The sequence below is a fragment of the Salvia hispanica genome, chromosome 2 (genome assembly GCF_029641045.1).
Source record: "Salvia hispanica isolate PSC_SH4W2 chromosome 2, Shi_PSC_v1, whole genome shotgun sequence".
NCBI classification, from domain to species: domain Eukaryota; kingdom Viridiplantae; phylum Streptophyta; class Magnoliopsida; order Lamiales; family Lamiaceae; genus Salvia; species Salvia hispanica.
In genome coordinates this window covers 8,410,505-8,433,100 of record NC_142693.1, presented here as the reverse complement: position 1 = coordinate 8,433,100, position 22,596 = coordinate 8,410,505, and the positions used below count along the sequence as shown (strand labels likewise).

At 36.9% G+C, this 22,596-nt stretch overlaps 3 protein-coding genes across 4 annotated transcripts; all 3 read right to left on the bottom strand.

Moving 5' to 3' along the window:
* Nucleotides 1-92: 92 nt before the first annotated feature.
* LOC125222667 (FRIGIDA-like protein 4a) lies at nt 93-2,927 on the bottom strand. Its single transcript, XM_048125406.2, has 3 exons — nt 1,929-2,927; nt 893-1,068; nt 93-784 (listed from the first exon to the last, which is right to left on the bottom strand). Exons 1-3 carry the CDS (start codon nt 2,806-2,808, stop codon nt 296-298), a joined length of 1,545 nt encoding a protein of 514 aa, XP_047981363.1. The 5' UTR covers nt 2,809-2,927; the 3' UTR covers nt 93-295.
* Nucleotides 2,928-10,706: 7,779 nt separating this feature from the next.
* Nucleotides 10,707-13,428, bottom strand: LOC125209628 (imidazoleglycerol-phosphate dehydratase 1, chloroplastic-like). Its single transcript, XM_048109220.2, has 8 exons — nt 13,121-13,428; nt 12,922-13,046; nt 12,668-12,772; nt 12,369-12,461; nt 11,934-12,008; nt 11,708-11,770; nt 11,175-11,284; nt 10,707-11,031 (listed from the first exon to the last, which is right to left on the bottom strand). The coding sequence occupies exons 1-8, from the start codon at nt 13,341-13,343 to the stop codon at nt 11,004-11,006; spliced, it is 822 nt and encodes a 273-aa protein (XP_047965177.1). The 5' UTR covers nt 13,344-13,428; the 3' UTR covers nt 10,707-11,003.
* Nucleotides 13,429-13,886: 458 nt separating this feature from the next.
* Nucleotides 13,887-21,680, bottom strand: LOC125201790 (uncharacterized). Of its 2 annotated transcripts, XM_048100042.2 has the most exons (9): nt 21,477-21,680; nt 19,182-21,278; nt 18,458-18,590; nt 18,254-18,333; nt 17,294-17,529; nt 16,632-16,718; nt 16,161-16,260; nt 15,759-15,951; nt 13,887-15,610 (listed from the first exon to the last, which is right to left on the bottom strand). In XM_048100042.2, exons 2-9 carry the CDS (start codon nt 21,273-21,275, stop codon nt 14,253-14,255), a joined length of 4,281 nt encoding a protein of 1,426 aa, XP_047955999.1. In that variant the 5' UTR covers nt 21,276-21,278; nt 21,477-21,680; the 3' UTR covers nt 13,887-14,252. The 2 variants fall into 2 exon arrangements, with proteins under 2 accessions (XP_047955999.1, XP_047955998.1); XM_048100041.2 differs by having other exon boundaries at nt 19,182-21,680.
* Between the last annotated feature and the right edge of the window lie 916 nt (nt 21,681-22,596).

Here is a 22,596-nt window from a genome sequence, read left to right as displayed (position 1 = left end):
AATGCATGTAATAAGCTGCATCAAGTAAGAAGATGGTTCCTAGTATTAGTAGTTCGTTATCGTTGGTTTCGTAGTTACTTTTCACAAACACCTAAAACTACCAAGTTTTTTCAACAATCAGAAAGATTAATACAGGCTGCCCTTCGTCAAGGTCAGTAATTAAAAGGATTAACACACCGATAAAAGCTACCATTAAAGGTTAGTGATTACAGACCGATTGCAAAATAAACATTTGGATTTGGATTGGTGGTTGTTGTCATCATCATATCAGTGGTCACCTTCCCAGTCATGTCGATCAGTAGTAAGCTTGCTGGTAAGCTGGTGCCATCCCGTTACTGTATCCGCCATACGCCGGGAAGCTCACGGGAGAGACAGGGTACGATCCGACGATGGTCGGAGGGGGGGCCTCCGGGGAGTATACATATGAGGGGCTTCTGCTACCATGCCCGTAGACGCCTGGCACCGCTGGGTATGCTGGGACTGCAGCGGGAGAATACTGGGTGTGTGACGGAGGAGACCTCACGTATGTTGGAGGAGAAGGGAACGACGAAACGTAGGCATTGGTTGAACGGCCGGCCTTGGCTGGAGGCATGGGCCCTCCGGTGCTGGCGCGTGTTCTCTTGGCTGCTGGGCTAGCTGGCTTCTTCTTCTCGATCTTGACCTTCTCTAATTGCTCGAGGCGCTTCTTCAGGTCTTGTGGTGGGAACTCGGCCTCGAGTTTGTATTCTTCAATGCACTTAAGAACGGCACGGATGGCTGATTGCTCCTTCTTTGCAGCCATATGCTGTTAGAAGAAATGGAGTTAAAGAACGACAAAAATTTTCATAAAAGATAAAGACAGAGTCGTACTCTGCCAATGCAGACGAACTTCCAAGTTAACAACGAATCTCACCGATGCACGGCCAGAATTGTTGGGGTCTTCCAAGATTGATGTGGCTGTCTTTTTTGCATCTTTCAGAAAAGCCTTCAATAGCGGGACAGGGGGGAATTTGTCAGCTAGACCGACTTCATATGTGAAGTGCACGGCGTCAACTTGTTGTCCCCTTCCAATCAATTCTTCAATCATATCTGCACAAGAGGTATCAAAGCACTGAGACACTACTTAAAGAATATCAAGGAACCTGATGTAATTTGAATGTGAAGTCAGGCTATATCAACGGACAGTAATTTTGTTCACCACATAATCTTAAGGTAAAAGTGATCCAAATACAAATCCGGGCATGCGAAAGCAAACAATTTCATGAATAAGATCCTGGTGCTCAAGCCAATGTGAAAGCAAACAATGTGACAGCAGGAGCTATGGGAATGTGATATATGTCATAACAGAAGGGACAATAAATCCAAAGAAAACAACAGTAGTCAAGAGTGATCAAGTAGAGGAAAACTAAGGATAGAACTCAATATTAAATCCCTCCCAAGTTTCTCAGCCATTCTGCTACCTGTTTAATGTATCTCGCTCGTCTATGCTATAAACAATTACACACCATAGGCAGATCATATAACAAGAGAGCCTCAGTCACATGACGGCCGGTAGTAAAACATTACGACAATTCTCAAAGACTGGTTTCTTGATATCAACCCTCACCTCCTCCTAAACATTGATTGTGCCATCTCAAACAGGTGCGCGACAACTACTAACTATGGTATAACCATATCCCTTCCCTGCTATACCAACAGACTAAGATATGTTTTTTCTCTAAAGAAACACTCAAATCTTCAGAAATATCACCATTTCCCCCAAATTTAAGCCCATGAGATCAAGTTAACTAAAAATCTTATTCACAATAGAAGCAAAGCCAAATTCTTAAATCAACTAGTACCCTCGCGTTCTACTCATCAACGATTGTTCCACTACATTACCGGACAAAAATCATGAAATGAGCAGCTATAACAACACAAGAAGAACCGATCGAAACAAAACTTTTTACCGGGCATCTTATCACCAAGGCCGAGAGAGACGGCGAGCTTCGGCATCTGCTTCCTCCACGCAGAGGCGACGACGAGTTTCCGGTACAAATCGACATCCGCCTCCTTCACAACACCGAATGTCACCAAATGCTGCAAAAAGGTGTGCACATCAGGCGTCTTCACATTCTCAATTCCACCTCTCTCCTCGAGGCTCTTCTTCCACGCCTCCGCTATCTCCTCCGCCTTCCCCTTGATGCTCGGCGTCACCAGCATCCTCTCCTTCCCCAGCACAGGATCCACCATCACCGGAATCAGCGACTCCAGCAGCAGCACGCACGCCCACCCCAAATCATAGCTATTGCTATTGCTATTGCTCGCCACCGGAAACACCTCGGAGATCGCCTCCAGCACGAATCGCGGCGGATCGACGCAGCTGGAGAGGGCTTTCGGCAGCTCCGACCGGAACAGCTCGATCTCCTTCTTCCGCGAGGTCACGAAGATCCAGAACTCCTTCGCCGCCATTCTGCGGCAGAAACCCCTCAATTTCATCAGCAAGCCCTCCGAATCGTCAACCTCCGCCTCCGCGTCCTCGCCGGAGAAGGAGATCGACATCTTCGTTGCCTGCTCGAGCGTCTCGTAGGCGATCGAGAGCGATCTCGAGATGGAGGACTCGCGCGATTCGAGCGCGTTGAGCGACTGCTGCGTCTCGTGAGAGAGGGCTTCCACCTTGGCCTTGAGCGCGTCGGATTTCCTTATGAGGTCCTGCTCGAGAGTGGTGAAGTGGTCGGAGAGCTCCTTCCAGAGGAGAGTGCAGCTCGTCATGAGTGAGGTCTGGCGCTGGAAATCGTCGAAACTCGGCGGGGGCTGAGTCGACTCGCCCGGATCGAGTAGCGAGCCCATGGCGAGAGATGGCGGATAAACAATTTGTCAGAGAAGTCGGTTCGTAACTAAATTAAACCCTAGGGAAATTCTAGAGAGAGAGAGGAGGAGTGAGAAAATGCTGGTGGTGAAGATAAAGTTAGTTAGGCAGAGAAAAAATTCTAACGCAGAGAGAGAGAGGGGGGCAAGTACGGAGACTACCGACGTGGCGGATTGTGAAGGTGACAGGTGTTAATTATCGGGTAAAACTAATGTGTTGAGCTGGTTGAGGCTAACGTGAGCTGATTAGTAGAGGGTGCAGTATAGCGGGTACAACAATACAGTTGTGGGTTAAGTTTATCTGATTTACAATATTAAATTGGATTTAAGACTAATCTAACAAGCTAATCTGAGTATTTGATTATGACTAATCTATTGATGCACCAAGAAGAATAATTGATAGTAATGTTGAAATATTTTTCTATTTTCTTGATTGCATTTGAATTTGTGAATTCTTGACATGGGAGTGTTATATTGCTAACTAATAACTTAATTGCTAATTATAACTAAATAATGGCCATTAGATATTCAAATTAAGGGCTTAGATCATTAATCTCTAAATATCAATACGATCAATGAAAAACGTCAATAAGGCCATAGGATTATTTCTAAAAAAATATCAATAAGGGTATTAATATCAATTAACTACATGTTTAGTTATAACTAACTTTTAAAAGAAATCCCAAAACTTTAAATTCATATAACGTATCAAATTAAAGATAATTTCATAAGGATTCCAACGATATCCTACATGCATATGTTCCGAAGTCAAAATTTGAAAAAATTTCGAAAATTTTTAATTTTTTCGTACAAGCAGAAATGACAACAAACTATATAAAATATGTCAATATAATACATGTAGAATGTCAATATGAGCAATGAGTTAACATTCTTAAAGCATTGTGTTGACATTCTCAAAGCATTGTGTTGATATTTTCGAAACACTATATTGACATTTTCATCCAAAACTCTAATTTAGAGTATTTTTTTATCTTTTTTTATTTTATTAATAAAAACAAAAATTACACGTGGAAAATTGTAGACCACACGTTTTCTAAAATCCTATAGCCTTAAATTAGTTATAATTAGCAATTAAATGATGAGTTAGCAATCGATCACTCCCCTCCTGATACAATTGTTGATAAGGAAAATGAAAAAAATCCGATCTATTTAATCTTAGGCGAAGTCATATATCTCAGTGCTTTCAATTTCGATTCGACCAAAACACATAGGATTAAATTTTAATGATGTCTATCTGAACTACATATGCGGTATATTTGGGTTGATGTACTCCCTCCTTTCCTCATAATTGATGCAGAACTTTTTGGCACGGAGTTTAAGAAATGAATGTTGAGTGTGTTGAATAAATAGATAAAAAAGTAAGAAAGAGAAAAAAGTAGAGAAAATAAAGTAAAAAGTGAATAAAGTAAGAAGGAGTAAAATAAGAGAGATGAAAAAATTACTATAAATGGAAATAACTCAATTATGAGGGAACTTTTCAAAATAGAAAAATGACTCAAATATAAAGGAACGAAAGTACCAAAAATAGGAAGAAAAATCCGTAGATGGTGCAGTATAATTGAAGGTATATATTATTACAGTCTACGGAGACAAGAATGTCAGACACATGTAACACAGTAGAGTGTTAGGAAATGCCAATTATCTTTGTCGGATAAACTTAACATCCAATTAGCTGTCGGTATCTATTGATAATACTACACCAGTACAAGAGCATCCGTAATGGCAATAGGTCATCCATAGGCCAGCCACTCTCTCTTTCTGTCACATCAACAGCACTAAAAATCCATCTGTCACGTCAGCATTTTATTCAAATGGGCTAGCCTTAGGCCAGCCTCAATAAAAATAATTCAAAAACAACTACATTTACGAAATTAAACACAAAATACGGAATTAAATTCACGACACATATATGGAAAAAATTCATTAATTTTATTTAAATAAAAAAAAGTACAGTAACTAAAAATAAAAAAAGTTACATAATAAAAAAAAAATCAGGCTTCCACACACGAGCCACCGCCCCACTCTACTCCTCACTAATTTATTAAAAAAATACATTAAAATATGTTAGTATGCCTTAAAAAATGTTAGTATGCCTATGACATGTTTCTGTTTTAGGTCTTAATTTTGTATTGGGCCTAGTTGTTATCCATCGCTAGATGTTGCTCTTGTACAGAAATTTTGTGAGAGAGAAAATCGCGTTTATATAGTTTTTCAAAAATTTAAAAAAAAAATTAAAAAATAGATCGGCATGCCACAATGGCGGCCAGCGCATCGGCCAGCGCCATCAAATCGACTAGCCCACGCCGATTTTCGGCTGGCCGATCGCAATGGTTCAGCTAGCCGACCGGCTAGCAACGCGAATCGGCTAGCCGGTGGGCTAGCCGCCATTGTGGATGCTCTAACTGCGTTGTAATTCTAGTATATATATATAGAATATTCTGTTCAGTTATTAGTTGAACCTAAATATAATAATATTAATATACATTTGATTTGTCGGTAGAAATACAAATACATCAATTAAGACTATTTTTTAAAGATGGTCAAATGAGGTGGGAGGGTCTGCATATTATCAAAGCTGGTATCAGGGAGTCAAGGACAAATAAATATTATAATAAGTTAAACAGACAAGTTATAGTAGTACTAATTTAATGAGTAATTCGAATCTAAAAATATTTGTTGTATAGACAGTGCAAGAAATACTTAATAATTCTGAATACGTTAATTTACACTCTGAAAGGTAGGTATGGAAAATAAACTAGTAGTATAATTGTATTTTATAGTATAAGAATGTATTGAGAAAGAGACGGGTTTGAAATTAAGGAAACCAAGTTAAATTCGGAATTTCAAAAATTTGTTGACTAACAAAATATTCAAAGTTTTCTATCTATGAGTATGACTATGACTATGACCAAGGAATAAATTTCGCAATCAGTATTTCTTGATAAATTTTGGGTTACAGCTTAAGTTAATACAAGTAAGATGTTCTGCGCTTAATGAAATTTCCATAAGCTAATTTGGTTGAAGAGATCTGGGCACGTAGGGGAGCGGGTACATTGTGATATGCTTGTTTGTGAGGTGTTGATAATTTTCGTTGTATAATTTTACTCTATCTATAATACAACGAATATTTGGTTTTAATTTTATTTCTAACAGAATTATGTTTTTTTTCTAATTTTTTCGTCCAAATATTTTTTTAATTAAAATATACAAACAATTGATAAAATAATGGAATTTGTGACTGTGACGTGATCATTATTAGACTGGACAAGTTTTTGTGACTGTGGAAGAATTTTTATGACTGTATCTTAGGCGAAACCATGACTATGTCACTCTATCGTGGATCCTCTAACAAATCATCAATTAGTCTGGATTCATAACTCACTACATATAATTAATCAACATATAAAGTTGGCATAAATAATTATTAAATGATAATATAGATATGGATAGAGTAGGTACATACTGGACCGGTCTCCAATTGATCGTGAATTTGCATGTGCATTTATTATATACTCCATAAATATAACTTGAGATGTACGTCTAGAATAGGTATCATATTAATGTATGAGTATATTAATTTGAAAATAGTTAATGATTGGTCTCGCACCTATAACATAATGATAATGTATTTATTAAATAAAAATAACGTGCTCCAACTACATCGAATAACAAGCACGATCAGTCGATCATAATACAAGCATGATCATAGATTCATAAATTCATAATACCTTTTGAGGGAATGGCACAAGAGATGTAATGTGGAAAATATATTTGTATATATAATTAGATGAAATTGAGTTGAATACCTTTTTCTAAAAAGAAAGTTGTGATATTTGCCATTTAAGTTATGATTCATTGGCTACGCATAGTGATTCGTATATAAAGTAGAGTAAAAATCAAAATTGGTCTTGAACATATGACTATTTTATAATTTTGGTCCTAGATATTATATTTTGAATTTTTGCATTCTAAACATTTCAACTCAGATCACAATTGGTCCAAAACTGGCGGTTCCACTAAATTGTAGGAGAGATAAAGAGAGAGTAAAGTAGATGATGAAATAAAGTAAGACTGATTGGATGTTTTGTTTTTTTGTTAAGAAGGAAAATGACCCGACTTTGTTGGGACGTCCCAAAAAGAAATACAACTCAATTTATTTGGGACGGAGGGAGTAAAAGTGAAAATGCACTCTTATTGTGAGACGGACTTAAATGGCAAAAGTGAATTCTTATTATGAGACGGAAGTAATAATAAAATTTGAATATATATAATGAGCTAGTGGAAAGTTGAATCCATTTATAAAAATGAAAAAAAACAATATAGACAATATTTCAAAAACAGATCAAAATGATAAAACTAGACAACTTCCGATGAGTATTATTGATATAAAAGGATTTCTTAAAAATTGAAGAATAAAAGCAATGAAAGGCTGCAAAGGTAAATAGGGCGTGGCGATAGTGTGGTGACCCACTCATTCACTGACCACCACATGGCTGCAGTGTAGCCATATAAAGTAAAGACAGCATCTAATCAATACTACATGTAATTTTGGATTTCTATTGTTCAAATTTAATATTCTTCATAATAATATATTTAATCAAAAGAATAAATAATTAATATAGATAAAAAAAAAAAAAAAGAACTCTTTTAGTTGTAAATGATATACTACTTCATATAGTTCCGAGAGTTTTATCAATAACACTGTATCATTAAAATATATACCGCGCAAAGTATTTTATAAACTAATGTTATTAGGTTAAATAACACTATCAAGGGTTTCTTTATAAGATACGGATAAACGAAATAAAAAAGTTGTTAGCACTGGAATTATTTTATGTGTGCTACTATTGGCTGGACATTCCTCAAGTTGTTAAAATTATTTACGATTTTATCTCTAATAGAAATGAATCAGTTTCAACCTTTGAATGTGTGGCTCAATAAAAAAAATGAAAATCTCCTAACAATGGTATCATCCGGTGAGAAAATTAACTGCAATAAAAGTGAAAAAAGCTCCTAATGATGGTAATCATATTTAAATCCAAGCTCAAAACACAAATCACAAAAATATGTTCGTAACTATTTCCTGAATTGAATAGTACTAATAGTTTTACAAACTTGATATTAGTGTATACACATAAGAATATTACTCCATTAGTTATTTCGATTAAATAAGATAATATTGAAATAGTATAAAAGTTTGTTTCAAACTTAACATAGTAAAAAAAATATCCATTAGATAGATAAATAGGTACTCCACTTTTCTTACTTTTCATGAGTTGAGATATGCATTTGGTACTCTATCCAAACCAACACTCAACATACCTTTTAAAACCTACAATATGGAGTAATTTTCACTTTCCAAATCCACAACAAAACTAAGTGGTGATGATAATTTATCACTTTTCATAACTTGAGATATTCAATTCGTAGCATACCCAAATTAAAACTCAACATACTTTATAAATATCTAGAATATGGAGTATTTTTCACTTTCTAAATCCACAACAAAAATTAAGTGTTTGATGCAATAATTTTTGGTGTCCTTGCACTACTAATCCAACGACGAAACTTATTTTGGAAGAGCATGCGCACCTGCAAATCTGACTTGTGTCTCAACAGGGAAATCAAATAATTTAAAAAAAAATTCAATATAATATTGTCATATTATCGAAACTATAATTATTATGGATATAAGTTTAAATTTTTTTTTTGAAAGTGTGGGCAAAATATCCTACACTCCCCATTCATGAAATAACATAACACTTTAATTTGGATTTTGAAAATGTAAATAAAATTGGCGGATAAACTTATTAAAATATAAGTGAAAATTATACGGTATAAAATAGGTTATTCATTTATTGAATATATTAGAAGTGAAATGAAATATTTAATACTAGTAAATATCCTAAAATGATAATAGCGTAGAAAGCATGTGTTTGGACAATACATTCAATATTTCATGCATGGGTACGTAAAATGTAATGGGACAAGTCGAGATCCAATTTTAAAAATCATCACATTTACTCCCTCCGTCCCACTCTAGGAGTGTCATTTGAGCTCAGCAGGGATTTTAAAAAAAAGTTGATGAAAAAAAATAGTGAAATGTGAGTCATACTTTTTTTATATTAGTTTTATATAATAAAATGTAAGTGAAAAAAAGTTAGTGGAATGTGAGGCCTAATACCATTTATGGAATATTCTAATCGGGATTCCTAAAGAGGGACACCCAAAAATGATAAACCGGGACTCCTAAAGTGGGACGGATGGAGTATCAAATTATAAATATTAATTAATGAATATATATTTGGTCCAAACTAGAATTTTGTCTTTGTTTCTTATATTTTGTTAATATACTAGCATTGCATCTATCATAAATTTATAATTGTACATATAAGCATAGTATACATTACATAATCCATCATTGGATGCCATTTCAATTTAAGGGGTTACTGGAATTTGGACAAGCTGTGCAGTTGCACGTGCTCTCTTTCTCAACTTTTACAATTCACCACTCTTGGTGGATACAATGATAATGACCTTAGAGTGGAGGCCTCAATTTGCAAAATAAAAGCAATCTTTATGAAACAAATCTAATTTAAACATAAATTATATGCATTAATAAGGCTAATTTGATTACTACTTACTTTAGGCTAAAGAGAAAAATATTAATACTACTAAATTTGATACCAACATTAAATTATGGGTTTGGATCCCCTTAAATTACTCAACCTCCCACACTGTGAAACCACCCAACCTAATCAACCAATTTAAACAAAATCTAAGATAATATAAGTACAATTATGCAAGAAAACTAATGACAAACCTTATCTTAAGATGAGTCACATTGTCATTATTGTTTTGGAAGATAATAAACTATTTGCATAAATTTGATTCTACCCCAAATCTTAAAATATCCAACTTTTGAAACTATTTTGTTTGTAGCCATATTATTCTATGCTCTCCACCCTTCCTCTTGCTCTACCTTTATGTCCATTTCTTAGAAATAGCCCTTCCACAAACAAAATCAATGTCACAATAAACACAAAAATACAAAATTCTTTGCAAGTGCAAGTCTTTGTCATTCAATCTACTTTAGTATTCTTAGCAGTTCAAATGCACGTAAATATGAACTGTAATCAATATTTGTTTTTTTTTTCCAATTATTCTCTATGTACTACTTAAATTGGAGAAAATACAAAAAACACTATATTTGTTTATCTGGTAAATAACCCAAACTAAATTACAAAAACAAGAAGCAAAACTTACTATATGAAGAAAAAAGTGAATTGAAATGAACTACTTAGCATTTTGTTTAACACAGATTAATTTGCTTTTGAGCAATATAGACTGAACCAGTTGTTTTTTTTAAGTCCAAATTAGATGTGTCTTTTACACTAAAGCAGGGTAAAATTTGTGGAAAATAAGTTATTGAATGACACTGCGGGGGGGGACTTATGCGGGGGCATCCTGTATCGCTGAATAGAGCTCACTAGGCATAATTCGGAAAAATTCGAATTTGTAATGAGTACAGAAAAAAAGATCTCTAATAGGGAATTTTTTTTTGCATTCTAAACAAATCACCCTAAATTCAAAATTTTTCCATAAATTCGGTTAGGTGAGTTCAATAGTATTATTTGTGTTTTTTTATCATTAATCATGATTATCTACTTATATTTTCAGGCATTTATGATTACAACAAACCCAAACTGACTGGTTCGTAGTATCACGTCTAAATCTGCCAAATTCAATCCAGCTAAGAAAGACGTGAATTTAATTGGTTTGAATTTGACTTTTCTTTGTAACTTGATTTGATTCTAAAATTTAAACTTGAATTGAAATCTACCAACACCTCACTCCAATTTGATAAAATCCAAATGATTACTTTCTTATTTATTCAACAAATTCTAGGCCCAATCAGTTGCTACAATACAATAAGTGGCCAACATTTGAAACTGGCCACATATAGGTATCAATCAAAACACTAGGGCTAAATCATTTTGCTGAAGGATTGATTTTATATTACAACAATGCTTGAGAAAAGGCTGCAAAAGATGAGAGATACAGATGCAGACACAAAAACCTTAAAGCAGTTTCCTTTCTGGAAAAAAAGGAGTGCCTAAACCTTCATTAAGCTTTTGGCACGGTCGATGAAGTATTCACGAGCGTGAGAGAACGCCTTTCGAGCTACAAACAGATAAAATGAAGAGTTGAGATTGGCCGGCCCACAAACTGTTGCATAATTAAGAACCTAACAGAACTAAAGTATCTGGTTCATAAAATTTTGGTGAACACAACTTTTGTTTGAATTTTGGGGTTTAAAAACAGACCTTGGAATACTTCCACGACGGCGAGGATCATACTCTGTTGCTTGGCGGAGAGCCCTTGCGAAGGCCTTGAAAGTTGCCTCTATGATGTGGTGAGAATTTTTCCCAGCAAGCTAATAAAACCAAAAAAACAAAATTCACTATTCTGAAATCATAGAAGTGATCTGACACACCTTAACTAAGGTTAAATAAGTTTGTTACTTCATGTCTGATTCTTACATACTGAGGGGTGTCTAAAGAAGTTATTCATACAAACTTACAAAGACGTGTTTATGATAAAACCTACTCTAATCTTGAAGGTTAGGGAATAATTTTTTGTGAGAATACCTACAGTTTGTGGCTGAAATGAAAGCAATAATGATATAAGCAAACTAGAGGTGTGCTGTGTTAATCCACTAAACCTAAGGAGCTACTGTAATTGCATTTAGTTTTCTGGCAAGAATGCCGTGAAACATAAATTTGGCAATTAAAATCCCTAGACCCAGTACCTCACTGTAATCTAGACAAAAGTCAAAAACTTAGGACGAATTGTTTACCTGTCGTATGTGTAGTGTCATTCCGGAAGTATTAACCAAGGACTGAAAGAAGTGCTCCACCAGCTATAAAAGAAAAATGTTCGAATCAGGTGAATATACAGGTAAAAAATCAAAGCCATTGAGAACATATTATTTTGTGCAAAGCAACGGTTTAAGGCAATATCAGATTGCATAACAGAGTGATGGAATGCTAGGGGAATTCAAGTACATACAGAGCAAAGAATACCTGTGTGTCATAAGTTCCTACTCTTTCTGTCGGTATGTGCAGATCATAACCCAAATGTGGCCTTCCAGATAGATCCTACAAAACTATTCTGAAATGAAAATTGTAGAATGCCTATAATACCATAATCCAACTGAGACGGAAACAGAATTGTTAGACTTGGTAAATAACGAAACACTGCTTATACATTTTAACCCTTAAATTATGTGCTCAATTACCACAGTACAACATAGATGTACAAGTCACAACTATGTTCATTGTTGAAAATTTTGCCTCATTTGGGATCGAACCCAGGACCATACCGTAGATCTTCATGATCTAAGGGCTGGAAATGATTCCTAGTTTATTGTCTATGTGTTGTTTGTAGAATAACCCCTCCCTATTTATAGTACTTCCGTTGTTTGTGCTTTCGGAGTTGGAAGCATTACAGTATCATACCAGTGAAACATGTACAAGAGCTTCATCAAGAGGAGCCGAGAAGTCCCCAAAACGGTTGATTCCTTTCCTATCACCGAGAGCCTGCAGCATAGCCTGCATGAAAAATCAGCGTGAGCAATGTTGATTTTCCGAACTAACCACTTGGAATGATAAGGCAAACACTGAGAGGATTGTAAAAGTTTGAGCAAACATCATACACAACACCCGAAACAAAAGAACGCAGTCTAAGAATCTCTTGTAAGTTGTAAGGTCAACTATGATGCAACTAAAACACTGGAAACTGTTTTTTGGAATCTTACTGTCCCAATTGCAAGGGCAACATCTTCGTTTGTGTGATGATCATCGATATGAACATCCCCAACAGCCTTCACGTGAACATCGAATAATCCATGTGAAGCAAGTTGCTGACACAAATATAAAAATCAACCCTCAACATCCAAACCAAACAACAATTCCATAATCACAGTTGCATAAAAGTACCAAAATGCTTCAAATTGCCCCAAAAATATAATTTCTTTTAGTTATGAACATAATTATTACTCCATAAACTTACATCTAGCATGTGATCGAGAAAGGGAATGCCCGTATTATTTTCAGCAACGGCGTCACCATCCAGATTAATCTTGACACTCACATTAGTCTCCTTCGTAACCCTCTTAACCTCTCCAATTCTTCCCCCTGCAGTTCCCACCAATTATCAGAGGCGGCGGCGCCATCACAAATAAAAATAGTCATAAAAACTAAAAATAAACCTTGCGCTGAAGCAACCGCCGGCGAGCCGTTAGTTTCGGACGCGCGAGTGACCGCGGGATCCATTGAAGACGATGGGAGGTGAGTGGAGAGGATGTGTACCTTGCGCTGCAGAAGGTGTGCGGGGAGGAGAACGCGCTGGAAGGAGTGAGCTGGAGAGGTACGAGGGTGCGAGTGAGAGAGATTGGAATGGGTGAGGGAACGGTGAGGGATTGAGAGCTCCATAGGCGGAGGAAACTTAACCGGAATCGACGGCGGAGAGCGTCGGCAACTGGTGGAGCACGGTTGCACGGATATAGATTTAGGTATAACGTTTTTAAAAATATAAAGTCGCATTCATAGTAGTTTATTACCTCTTACCTTTGCAACCTATTTTCTTCTTAATCTCAGCCCTTAATCCTTGAATTTGAATTTGAATGGTTATGATCAATGCATTATTAGTCTATAATGTTGCATTATTAGACGTTGTGCATTATTAGAATGAAAATGTGCATTATTAGTCTATAATGTTTGCATTATTAGCCGCTGTGCATTATTAGAATGAAAATGTGCATTATTAAATGACACGTGGCATTAATCTAACCGTCAGATGACAAAATCGTGGGACTAGAATTAAGAGGAAAAATGACAAAAGATATGAAAAGGATTTGAATACATCCCTTCTTATATAATTATAAACCTCGCCATTTTAATTTCAAATGGAAAGGGAAAATTAAATGATAATTTGGACTTGAATATGAGCATAGTATAACTCAAATAAACACAAAATAACTCATCAAGTTTGTATTTATAATGGACAACTAAGGGGTATGAGAAAATCAGGTGTTGCTGCTTTAAAAATGAGTTCCCCCCAAAAATCATCTACACATATGCACACACTACACTTGTAGGAGTACCTACTAATACTACTAAAATTATCACAAAATTAGTTAAGGCCACAATATTCAGTCCCTATTATCATCTAATTATTCCGCGGCATGATAAAAATTGTTGCAAAACTCTCTGAAATCGAAGCTCATGCTCCAATCGTCATCTTCATATCTCATCTGAAACCGTCTATTATTCCGGAAGTGGCTCCAACGGCACAACCACCGGACATGGTTCTCCGTTGCTGCAATATCCTTTAGCCGATATCTAGCTCTCTGAGCTGTGTTCATCAGTTTCAGCGCAATCAGGAGTGTCCTCGACAATACCTACATCGACACAATCCGTTTTTTCATCCCGATCAGGAGTGTCCTCGACAATGCCTGGATCGACACAATCTGTTTTTTCATCTCGATCAGGTGTGTCCTCGACAATGCCTGGATCGACACAATCTGTTTTTTCATCTCGATCAGGAGTGTCCTCGATGACACCTGGATCGGACTTTGCATCTCCGGTGGGTTTATTACTTTCAGCATGATCAGGAGCGTCCTGGACGGGACCTGGGACACCATCAGTTTTTGCATCTCCGTCAGGCTGATCACTTTCAGCACGATCAGGGGTGTCCTGGACAACACCATCAGCTTTTGCATCTGTCTCAGGTTTATCACTTTCATCGCGATCATGAGCATCCTGGGCCACAGGTGGATCAACACCATTGGTTTTTGCATCACTTTCAACCCGGTCAGGGGTGTCCTGAACGACATCTGGACTGACACCATCATTCTTCGCATCTCTATCAGGTTGTGCATCATCAGAGGTGTCCTCAACGACACCATCAGCTTTTGCATCTGTGTCCAGTTCATCACTTTCATTGCTATCAGGAGCATCCAGGGTGGCACCTGGATTGACACCATCGGTGTTTGCATCACTTTCAGCGCGGTCAGGGGTGTCCTGAATGACATCTGGACTGACACCATCATTTCTTGCATCTCTATCGGGTTTATCACTTTCAGCGTGATCAGGGGTGTCCTGGACGACACCTGGATCTACACCATCAGTTTTTGCATCAAACGCTTCAACATCCAAATGGGCAATCGATGGCACAACACTTTCTTCGTCATCACCATTTGAAGCTCCATTGTTAACCTCCACAGAAATATCAGAAACAGAGGCAGGCAAGGATCCGGCACAACCATTACTTGCAGTTTTCGACAGGGTGGCATCTTCAGAAGCCTTCTCCGAGCAAGTTGGAGTTGTAGAATCTTCAATTTTGCATGCATCTTCTTCTACAGCCTCCACCGGTGGTGGGAAAGAATCACCATCTGAAGGAGGTTCTAATGATCTGTGCCCCTCGTCGGAGTGGTTACCATCTCCAGCAGGGATGGAAGAACACTTCAAATTATCAGAGGACTCTTTCTGCTTTTTTTCACTAACAGAGTCCGAAGGAATAGATGGTATGGGAGACTCGGAATCCAGAGCATCAACTTCATCACAGCTCTTGGACGTCGGGCACCCCCCAGAGTCACTGCTCACCCGTGTATTCTGATCCTCGGACAAACTAGCCTCAGATTTCTCAACCAAAGAAAGCAATGGAGGCTGGTTCATAGTTGGTTCAGATACCATGGCGCCTACTTACATGAAAAATATAGTTAAAACACAGCTCGGACAACATAGAAGAAAAAAGTGTATCGGAGTTAATAAAACAAAATCATTCAATTATTGCTAGCTGCAGATAGAAGGGAAGGATAAGCCTAAGAAAATATAGAAAACTGTTACCATCGAATTTTTCTTTCTTAGCCAACTGTTTCTGCAGCATATCCGTTCCTGGAAATACCAACATATTCATGGACTTGATTTCTTTCTTAAGGGCACCCTCAAGTTCGTGGAAACCAAATACATCAGTCCATGTGTTCATGCGCTCCGAAATGGCAGGAATAATCAATTGCTTGACATTGAGAGAACCAAGTTCCTAGAATGACAAGAATTGATGCAAGTATTTCAGCAACAATTACAGAATCCCTGAAAGCAAAAATATAGGAGGTGCGGAATAGCTCGTGCCCAATGAAATTGAAGTTTCTTCAAGTGATTTTTGGCAGCATTCATTCACATTAACACCGGAGAGAAGCATTATTTGATGGTATGAGCATAACAGACTTCAAAAGTGAGTATGATTCTTACAGTTTCAATTGAAGACAAAAGTCGCCGGCACATTCCTTGACGCCTATAGATCTCGCGAGTCCCAATAAATGGCATCTCAGCAAGACGATCTCCATGGAGCCTAACAGGGACATGAAAAATTCAATTTATGGGCCAATATAGATCTCAGTAGCAATGAATTGTTTTGCATATAAACCTAAAGTTGAAAATAAGATTTTGATTACATAATAAAAGCCCTATAATAGATGGTGGTGGCGCAATGTTGTCTGAATGCTTGTTTAGAGAGAGGAGAAAACCAAGCCATTCACTTTAACCCAAACACATTACTTGCTCAACTACATGCTATGCTCTGGAAATCGATTGGTCGTACAATTCGCATTATCAGGAGGATCAAAGAAAGCTGTCCACAAACATATTTTGCGTCTTCAAGGAGACAATATTATTTATATAAACACGGACCCACGGTCCATATCAGAAGTGCTGTTTCAATACCTGATTGACGCTGCGGCTAATATTTCATCACCGCGTTCCATTATTGCTGTATAAAAGCCACGATAATTCAGCCGATTGAAATTTGATCTGCAGGATAAGAGTCATATAATCGTCAATATGCTGTTCCCCAGGGTAAAGAATTGGATATATTGAATATTTTTTTAGGTGGAGGTGGGGAGAGAAAATGGGAAAAAATGTGAAAGAATAGGGATGACAGGAAAGCGAATGAACTATTTGGAGATGGGGATGAAAGAACTAGACTTTTATAAAATAAAGTAGTGATTTTAAAGCACAACTGTAAATGCTTAAGTTAAACATATAAAGATCATAGTAATTGCATGTTGTTTTGCTTGCTCAGTTTAAGCTCTAATTTGATACAAAAATAAACAAAAGTTGGCTGAACTATGAAAGAAATACAATCCTAAATCTACTAAGTTACCAAAAAACACTTAATCAGACGACAGTCACAACACTATCCACATGTAGCAGTTGACTAATAAATTTATGTGCTCCCCTATGGTTGCAATCTGTGCAAGGTTATAAATACCCAAACAAACTTTTGCAAGCACTAGTTAGAACCAATAAGATCCAGGTGTGACAGTACGAGATGATGAAGAAAATTGTTGTGTATATCGGAATTAGCACAGTTGCAAATTTCTTACCCGCAATTATAGACCACATTATGGATTATATTTATCCCACTTCTCCTGTCAATGATAGGCAAAAAGCACTCATCCATAACAGATAATGCAACAGCTAACTTAGAGTTGCACTCAACCCTTGAAGGAAATCCACGCTGCGATGCATCTGAGACATCTGATCGTTGAATAATGGACCATGATATTCCAGCTTCCAATTCATGCTTGGTTCCAAGAATTTTCTGTAAGTGATCATATATCTACAAAACCAAAAAAAGGAAAGACATGAGGAAGCTTATAATTTACTCCTATTCCACAAGGATAACAAAGAACATACGAGGAAACTGATCTTTACTGCATACGACATTATATATGAAACATTCAAACATCAAAACAATATATTGAATACAGTGTAGTATACTGCCTGCAAAATTTCATGAAAATATGAAATAATCATGGTGAAGAATCTCATGTGCTGTTCAATGAATATCAGTTTTCCTTTCAACTTGTGTAGTTACATAACTAAGAAAGAAGATAGAGAAGTTGTTGCTGATTTCAGCAAAGATCCGTTTTCCCAAACACGTCCACTTAGTAGAACAAGGATAGAATATACAATGAAGCTTTAATAGATAAAGTTGATGTTATCGGAATCTGATTAAAATTTCTATCCAATACACATAGTCAAGGTTAAATGAATAGTTTTATTAAGCAAGGAACTGCAGTTTGGTGATTCTATTCCACCATATTCATAATAAGTAATAACAATGAAATGAATGACATCGTTAAATCAAATCAAAGTACAGTATCTTCATTTTTCAGGCTAATGATGAGACTGCATCTTCCAGATGTAAACTATTAGTACTAAGTGTTAGATTTTTGTTTCAACCTGTGGCATTTCAAACCCTTATGCAGAAACAGTAATATAAGACACCGCCGTGTCATGATTCTAACTATTGATTCTGAAAAGAAACATTTATTAAATACCTCTTGGCACTTCAGCCCACAAAAAGATGTAATGCAAGAATTTGGTTGGGGGTGTGCCCTCTCACTGCATGAGTTGTGATCTGCACAAAGTAATATATAAAGGAAACTTAAGCACAGATTATTGGCTAAAACGCCGAAAAGGATTGTAAGGCAGGGGGGGGGGGTGCTTGAATGAGAGCTGCAGCCTAAGAGAAACACAATTACATTTTTTGTCACAGAAGTTGCATCTATTAAGTTCACCATCACTGATATCAATTTCTTCAGCTGTATTTTCATTGGCTAGCCCGCAATACTTGCATATACAGTTTGGACAGTGCCAATCACCTGAAGGAAGCATCTGAAATTAAAAGGGTAATAAGAACCTGAACTGTAAAGAAAAACAAATCTAAGACTTAATGATTGTAAACAAGGATTAGGAAATAATGATACTTCACGAGGAGACTGCAAACCATCAATTTGATAGAGTAAAGCCGAGAGGATGGAAAACAATCGAATAAAAGAAATAAAAAAATAGAAATCCTCAGTGAGGCAGACATAAAACCTGTTCACAGACACAAATTGCAAGCATGCCCTCTCAATCATCGAGAAACTATATATATAAAGACTGCTAAAGACTCCTACTCCTGAACGGACTCATTCGTAAAGTGCTACTAACATACTACTCCTCAAAATAAAGAATAAACAACTAAAGATAATAATCTGCAGCAGCTAATGATAACCCGCAACCGCCCGACTCCCACGCTTGTAGACCACCCATGGACGGTGCTCGATAACACAATTATACAAGTATATTACATATCAGAAAGCACAAGCAAAAATGATTTCACAAATAAAAGGAAAATGAAATAACTAACATGTTCAAGTTCCAAGAGAATGTTATACTATAAACTAGAGAGTACCATGAGCCCAAAACAAATCTAATGAGTACCTGTATTCCTAAACAGATTTGATGAAAAGTTGATGGGCAACCATCACAACAGATCAAGTCCCCTCCATCACCACAAATACCACATGTATCATCATCTGGATCATCTACATTGGCATTAACAGTGACGAAATCCCGACGCAAGGACTCCTCTTGACTGTTCCACGCATCAATTTGGCATTGCAAAAGGGAGGATCCAGACTCCAAAAATATATTCTGGAAAGGCTGACGCAGCTTGCTACCAGCATGTATCTCAAACTTTGAGACTGTAAGGATTTTACTGCAGCAACCACAGTGGATTCCTTCTCTTGTAATCCAACCTTCTAACATAACCTTTGTCCTTCTGCGGTTCATATACTGCACCTTTTCACTTAACTTTGCCGTCCCACAATCAATAAGCCATGCCAACACTGTCCTTTTTCCCTTATATGGAACATATCCGTCAAATTCTGAGTTACCCTCCTGGTCAGAACCACGTACCAGGAGGGTGCATCTCCCAATTACTTTACTTGTTCTTCCCTGTATGGGAATAGACTTGGAAGAAGTGGAAGTTTTTTCAAATTTGACCTTTTTTGGCCTCCTATCAAGTGAATCGTCACTTGAATCACTGTCACTACCTTGATCAACTTTACACAACTTTTTCCGCAACTTCTTGTTCTGTTTCATATAAGAACTTAGCCGCTCCTCACTCTGATCACTGTCTGAGCTCTCTTCAGCCTCTTTTACAGCAGACTTCTTAGTACTCTTAGTCATGCTATCTTCCTGTCTCTTTCTTTTAATTTCTTCAGCAATTTTCTTTTTGGTTTGTCTCGTAAGTTTACTTATCAGATCTTCAGAGATAGGAGCAAGTGAGGGGGAACCAACCTTTGCTTTTACTTTATCGTTGTCTTCCTCCAAGTGCTTTTTAAATGCATCATAAGCCTTTATAATCGACCAGTAGGCTGTTCCACTAGGGTTGATGTACACAGCATCTAAGTAATCTCTATTTCGTCTTGGTCTATAATCTATACTCCACCCTGCATCAATCAGCATCCCTCTTATCTTCTCACGCAACATTTGCTTTTCAGTACTTCCACCGCGTTTCGTGTTTCCTTCTTTACCTTCTTTGCCTTTAACGGGAGGAGAAATTTCAGTGCTTGGAGACCTTTCTGACTCCTTTTTCACTGCTTTCTTTGAGCTACAAGCTTTAGGTGTGGGCATTGCCAACACTATATCAGTCACATCAACACCTGAATCTCTAGCCTTCCTGTTTTTAACTGAAGTAGGTTTCATCTTTTCCAATTTTGTCTCCTCTTTCTCCTTCCCACCACTTCTTTCCTTGCCAACTAGCAAGCCTGGACTTTTAGCTGTTTTTGAATCTGGATTAACTGGTAAACCCACCACTGAGTCTTTCACCAAAGGTTCACGATTCTTATGCTGAGAGGGAAAATCCATCTTTTTCTTCTTATTAACCATAACCTTCAGCACCCCGTTCTTCCCCTGAAGCCTGATCGACTCACCAGCGGTCTCCTTATATTTCATCTTCAACAAAGAAATTGGCATGTTTGCTTCATCATCGGATGAACCAAATCCTTTACTCCCCGTGCCACTACACCCTGCATTCTTACTCCTTCCAATACTAGAACCATTGAAATACGAACCGTGTTTCCTCTTATCCGCAACAAGATTCCTATTCGAAGTACCAGTAGATTCCTTCACATTCCCAACATCATTCCTCTCAACCCTCCTCCATCTATCCTGCGTAAACTCATTCCTCATCTTCTTCCCATCAAATTCATCGTACTCATCAAACTCAAACAAATCCAACCTACTCCTCTTCTTCTCAGCATTGCCCGTCGAGCCTTTCAATCTCTTCTCGTTCACTTTTCTTCTCATAAACTCCAAACACTCATCATCATCACTGCTAGAGCTCGAACTCGAATCCGATCCACTGGAAACCAATCTATCCCTCTTTCCCCCCTTACTACTGCTGTCACCCAAACCCCCCAATCCACCCCCCGAATTCTTACTCGCACCCGCCTTTTTTATGATCAAACATCCAGACGAACTCTTCTTCTTCAACACTCCCGATCCTACTCTCCCTTCCATTACATGCATCAACTACACAACATACATAACAAGCCCCTTAAATTCCAACCAAATTGCGCTAAATTCGACAAGAACTCACCCTAAATCGCCAAAGTAACAATTTTTATCGAACTCAATTATGTTCCCGAGCTTCGACAGATCTAAAGCGAAAGTAAGAACGCAGCATGCTCGAGAATAACTGATAATTAAGCAATATGTAATTGTCTTTACCTCGCCGGAAATCCGGAGCCTGTCGGCGGCGAGATTAATTTTAACGACGTTGTGTAATTTCCGGCAAAAGCAAAAGCGAAAGGAAATTATAAATTAGAATCGGAGAGAGACAATTTGCAATTTGCTTTTCGTGTTTGTGTAAATATATATAGGATTTGAGAGAGAGAAATGAAGCCCCTATTGCATCTGCAAAGATTGATCTCTATGAATGTTAACAAAATTAGATTTTATAGTTTTCTTTTAGATTTTTTTTAGTTGTATAAATTGTGCTACTCAATAGCTTAGTTTACAATAATTAAGAACATGGAGTATTAAATACTCCGTCCCCAAAAATGGAAACTATTTCCCTTTTAGTATACTCCCATAAAATAAAACTTATTGCAAGAAAAATTTTTTTAGGAACTCATTTTTCATTGACACACTTTTCTTTCTATATGCTTACTTTATTAATTTTGCATTAAAACTCATATTGTTTCAAGAGTTTCTAACTTTAGAAGACCGGAGGAACTATGGAGTATAACCTTAAGATTTTTTTGAAAATTTAGGTAACATAAAAACCTGAATATGGCTTGCTGATTTTTATGAGCTAATATTCGCAGTTCTTTACTTCCAAGAAGATCCTTAACTCCTTCAAAAATTTGCTACCTATGTTATTGTATGAATTTTTATAAAAAAGTTTTTTGCATGAACAAAAAGATTCTATTTTGACAAGTGATTTTGTATTATTTTGAAAACATGCACCAACTTTTGATTTTTAAAAGAAACCCAATTTATTTATTCATCGTATTTATCATAGGCTCTTACTTAGACAGCATACATAGAGATTATGCTGCTTTTATGTGTGAATTTGGACTTGGAATAGTGGTCTGTTGTTGACTTAAGGACAGGGGAGACGATGGGCTGTTTTTTTTAAAAAAATTTAAGACAATTTGATTAGTGGTGGAATGTTTAATCTGCATTTTATACTAATAAATACTAATAATCATTACAAAGCCTTTTAATTAATAGTACTATGTGCGTATGTTGGAATTGAATTGAGAAAGTTACTTAGTACTCCCTCCGATGTCACATTTTTTTTTAGTTTGTCCCATAAAATATGTCATATTTTAATTTTTGGATA

Coding starts and splice junctions, on each gene's coding strand:
- LOC125222667 (XM_048125406.2), bottom strand. CDS start 2,808: ATGGGCTCGCTACTCGATCCGGGCGAGTCGACTCAGCCCCCGCCGAGT. Junction 1,069..1,928: donor CCTTGGTGATAAGATGCCCG/GTAAAAAGTTTT, acceptor CCTCTTGTGCAG/ATATGATTGAAGAATTGATT. Junction 785..892: donor ACAATTCTGGCCGTGCATCG/GTGAGATTCGTT, acceptor TTCTTCTAACAG/CATATGGCTGCAAAGAAGGA.
- LOC125209628 (XM_048109220.2), bottom strand. CDS start 13,343: ATGGAGCTCTCAATCCCTCACCGTTCCCTCACCCATTCCAATCTCTCT. Junction 13,047..13,120: donor GGCGGTTGCTTCAGCGCAAG/GTTTATTTTTAG, acceptor TGGGAACTGCAG/GGGGAAGAATTGGAGAGGTT. Junction 11,032..11,174: donor CGTCGTGGAAGTATTCCAAG/GTCTGTTTTTAA, acceptor ATCTGTTTGTAG/CTCGAAAGGCGTTCTCTCAC.
- LOC125201790 (XM_048100041.2), bottom strand. CDS start 21,275: ATGCATGTAATGGAAGGGAGAGTAGGATCGGGAGTGTTGAAGAAGAAG. Junction 18,334..18,457: donor CAACTTCTGTGACAAAAAAT/GTAATTGTGTTT, acceptor TACTTTGTGCAG/ATCACAACTCATGCAGTGAG. Junction 17,530..18,253: donor GTGGGCTGAAGTGCCAAGAG/GTATTTAATAAA, acceptor TTGGTTTTGTAG/ATATATGATCACTTACAGAA.